The 3,821-nt window shown below is 40.3% G+C and overlaps 1 protein-coding gene across 1 annotated transcript in view; it reads left to right on the top strand.

The window, feature by feature from the left end:
• Window positions 1-2,960, top strand: part of LOC106882219 (splicing factor 1) — a 47,676-nt gene extending 44,716 nt beyond the window's left edge. Inside the window, exons 5-9 of the mRNA XM_014932816.2 lie at window positions 342-345; window positions 464-582; window positions 712-816; window positions 1,939-2,002; window positions 2,778-2,960. Coding sequence (XP_014788302.1) covers window positions 342-345; window positions 464-582; window positions 712-816; window positions 1,939-2,002; window positions 2,778-2,945 — 460 coding nt within the window. The 3' untranslated portion in view covers window positions 2,946-2,960. The remainder of the gene's footprint in view (window positions 1-341; window positions 346-463; window positions 583-711; window positions 817-1,938; window positions 2,003-2,777) is intronic.
• Window positions 2,961-3,821: the final 861 nt, after the last annotated feature.

Raw genomic sequence — 3,821 nt, 5'->3', positions numbered from 1 at the left:
GTTGTGCCTGTAATTCAAAGGGTCAGCCTTGTTACACTGTGTCACGCTGAATATCCCCGAGAACTACGTTAAGGGTACACGTGTCTGTGGAGTGCTCAGCCACTTGCACGTTAATTTCACGAGCAGGCTGTTCCGTTGATCGGATCAACTGGAACCCTCGACGTCGTAAACGACAGTGCCAACAACAACAACAACAACTTGGCCACCTCTATCCTGTTTCTACTCTGCCTTCTCCCTTGTCCCTTTGTATCCTCTGTTCTATCTCCTCTCTTTTCTCTTAACAATTTTCGTCCCCTGCTCTTTTGTTTCCTCTTCATCAACTCAGTTGTTATTCTACTCAGTGTTGTAAGCCTGCTGAAGCAATATTAACTGTAGATTAAACTCGGTTATTAATAAAAAAAAATCTACAAAGGCCTGTCTCATCAAGTTTTTTATTATTTTCATTTTCCAAATATATTTTTAGATCAAAGAAATAATCCGCCAAGGAATCGAAGTTCCTGAAGGACAGAATGACTTGAGACGACAACAGCTTCGGGAACTTGCTCTCCTCAATGGCACACTTCGGGAGAATGATGGTCTTGCGTAAGTAAACATTCTAAACTCTGAATTGGTTCAGGATTTTTATTGTTTGGAAAAAAAATGTTTGTTTCCTCTCACTTTTCATTTTGAGATATTGATTTACCTTTTATTAAATTTCGTTTTTTTATTCAGTAAATTGAAACAGCTGCAGCAGGCACAGACTATTATCACCAACACTATTATATGTTCAATATGTGCGGGAACAGGACATTTAGCTCAGGACTGCAAACAGAAGAGGTATTTTAGTTGTTTTATTATTTTGTGTATGTATGTTATGAAATGTATATATGTTATGTAATGTAATGTATGTATGTATGTATATATGCATGCAATGTAATGTATGTATGTATGTAGTGTATGTGTAATGTATGTATGTATGCAATGTAATGAATATAACATATGTAGTGTGCATGTAATGTGTGTGTATGTATGTATTGTATGTAGTGCGTGTGTATAATGTAATGTGTGTGTGTAGTGTATGGAATGTATGTGTGTGTTTATGCAGTGCGTGTATGCAATGCATGTATGTAATGTGTGTGTGTAATGCATGCTTGTATGCATGTAAAGTTATGTAATGTATGTGTGCATGTAACGTGTGTGTGTACGTAAGGTATGTACGTAGTTTATTAATGTTTGTCGATCTGACAGTAAATCAAGGAGTGGGGTCCCTCAGTCCCTCCAGTACCCTCTTTGACACCCTTCCAGCAACTCCAAGCTTGGTGGAGCTCTCCAGCCCTGTAAGACAATTCACCTAGGAGGAACCCTCTCCAATGTAAAACCTACAACTTGCTGATCACCGTAGCTCTCCTGGGCCCCTAAGCCGTTGTAGTCAAACCCCATGTCTTAACGAGATACAATTACACAGACTGATTCTCACTTGAAAACTATTAAGCGCAGGTAGATAGAAAATCCTTGTAGTATCAAAGATCAGTTTATATAACCACTTGAGGGTGTGTCACTTTCTCATGACCCTCAGACATAAAGAAACTGCCATCATATATTTGGAGAATATACCATTTTGAGCGTGGCCGTTGCCAGTACCGCCTGACTGGCCTTTGTGCGGGTGACACGTAAAAGCACCCACTACAATCTCGGAGTGGTTGGCGTTAGGAAGGGCACCCAGCTGTAGAAACTCTGCCAAATCAGATTGGAGGCTGGTGTTGCCATCCGGTTTCACCAGTCCTCAGTCGAATCGTCCAACCCATGCTAGTATGGAAAGCGGACGTTAAACGATGATGATGATGATGATACAGGAAGCCTGTCACTATTTATGTGGGTGATGTTAGCAGACAATGTTTTGTATGTTTAAGTTTGAAAGTTGTCTTGCATTATTGGTTTAATTGTTGTTTTCTCTTTCAGACCTGGGGAACCAATCAGAATCCAACAGGGATCACAAGCAGACAGAGCTAAGATGGACAGTGAGGTAAATATTTCCACTAATAACGACTGTTTCAACTACTTTCTGATTTAATTTTAAAGCAGTCTTTTCATTTGTTTGTTTGCATGGATTAGACAAATCATTCGCATGGATTAGACAAATATATTATCGCAGCATTGTTTTATGACTGGATGTCCTTCCCATCACTAACTTTTACCTGTTTTCCTAGTAAGGGGAAATGACTCCAGGTTATTTCACACGTCTCCCTTGAGTGCAAAGCTTAGGGACAAAATTGACAGGTGAAGTGACAGTTGTGGAGCACACATGTAATCGTACACACACACACAGAGGCTTCTTGAAAACACTTACCCAAAGCACCATGCAATGGGACTGAACCTGAAACTACATGATTGGAAAACGAACTCCTTAACCACACAGCCATGCCAGCACCAGTGTTTGTAGTATATTTCTACCCACATGTAATGTCCATAGTAAGACACTTGGGCTTGTCTCCCAAACAAGCTTCAGCCTCTCAACATCTGGCAGAGAACTATTGCTCCTCGTTTTCTTCTCAAATAGTATCTTCCCCTATTTAGTGAAGGAGGCTTTTCCCTTCTTCCTGTTCCTTGTGCCGTATTCTCACCAACACCCTTTGTTAAAATCTCCTCATAAGGTTAAAAAAAAAAACATTTAAAAAATTTTCATGTAGTGATATGATGGCATTGATCTGTTACGACTTGTGTACTTGAGTGTGTGCAATTATTTTCTGTTTGAAACACTAATGTCTATATATATATATATATATAATCCTTATTTCTAGTATATGTCACTGATGGCAGAACTTGGTGAAGGACCACCACCACCTCAGAAAACACCTCCACAACAGTCAAACATTCAACAGGGCAATATTCAGACATTCAATCGACCACCTTTTCATTCACAACCACCTCCAAATCCAATGGTAAGTCATTATAACACTTCTGTATAAACTTACTGTAACTTCACTGCACACTGGTAATGTAACATCTTTTTTTTCTTTTTTATCAAGGCGGTGAGCTGGCAGAAACGTTAGCATGCCGGGCGAAATGCTTAGCGATATTTCGTCTGTCTTTATGTTCTGAGTTCAAATTCCGCCGAGGTCGACTTCGCCTTTCATCCTCGATAAATTAAGTACCAGTTGCATACTGGGGTCGATCTAATTGACTGGCCCTCCCAAAATTTCGAGCCTTGTGCCTTGAGTAGAAGAGAATATCTTCTTTTTTCTATCACTGTACTTTGAATATTATTGAGTATATATCGGGGGATTATATCGTATAGAATGCTACTAAATGTATAAAAATAGTTTGGACAGTCACTAGGATTGTTCCTGTATGTGTCATATATGTGCAGTAGTATATGTTTAAAATCTTTACCATATATTTTCCAGTGGGTACTGGTGGTTGATATTTGAAAATGTTGAACAGACTAGCTTATTAGGTGGGCAGTTAATGTAATAGTACCTTGAACCAGTAATTAATGTAACATCTTTACATGGAAATGATATTTACCCTCATCATCATCGTCATTTAATGTCTGCTTTCCATGCTGGCATGGGTTGGACGGTTTGACTGAAGGCTGGCAAGCCAGATGGCTGCCCCAGGCTCCAATCTGATCTGGCAGAGTTTCTACAGCTGGATGCCCTTCCTAATGCCAACCACTCCAAGAGTGTAGTGGGTGCTTTTACGTGCCACCGGCATGAAGGCCAGTCAGGAGGTACTGGCAACGGCGCGCTCAAAATGGTGTATTTTATGTGCCACCTGCACAGGAGCCAGCCCAGCAGTACTGGCAACGATCTCGCTCGAATGTCTTTTCACGTGCCAGGAAA

The sequence above is a fragment of the Octopus bimaculoides genome, chromosome 25, assembly GCF_001194135.2.
Source record: "Octopus bimaculoides isolate UCB-OBI-ISO-001 chromosome 25, ASM119413v2, whole genome shotgun sequence".
NCBI classification, from domain to species: Eukaryota; Metazoa; Mollusca; class Cephalopoda; order Octopoda; family Octopodidae; genus Octopus; species Octopus bimaculoides.
The sequence above is the reverse complement of the archived record's forward strand: the minus strand, read 5'-3'. Positions and strand labels throughout refer to the sequence as shown.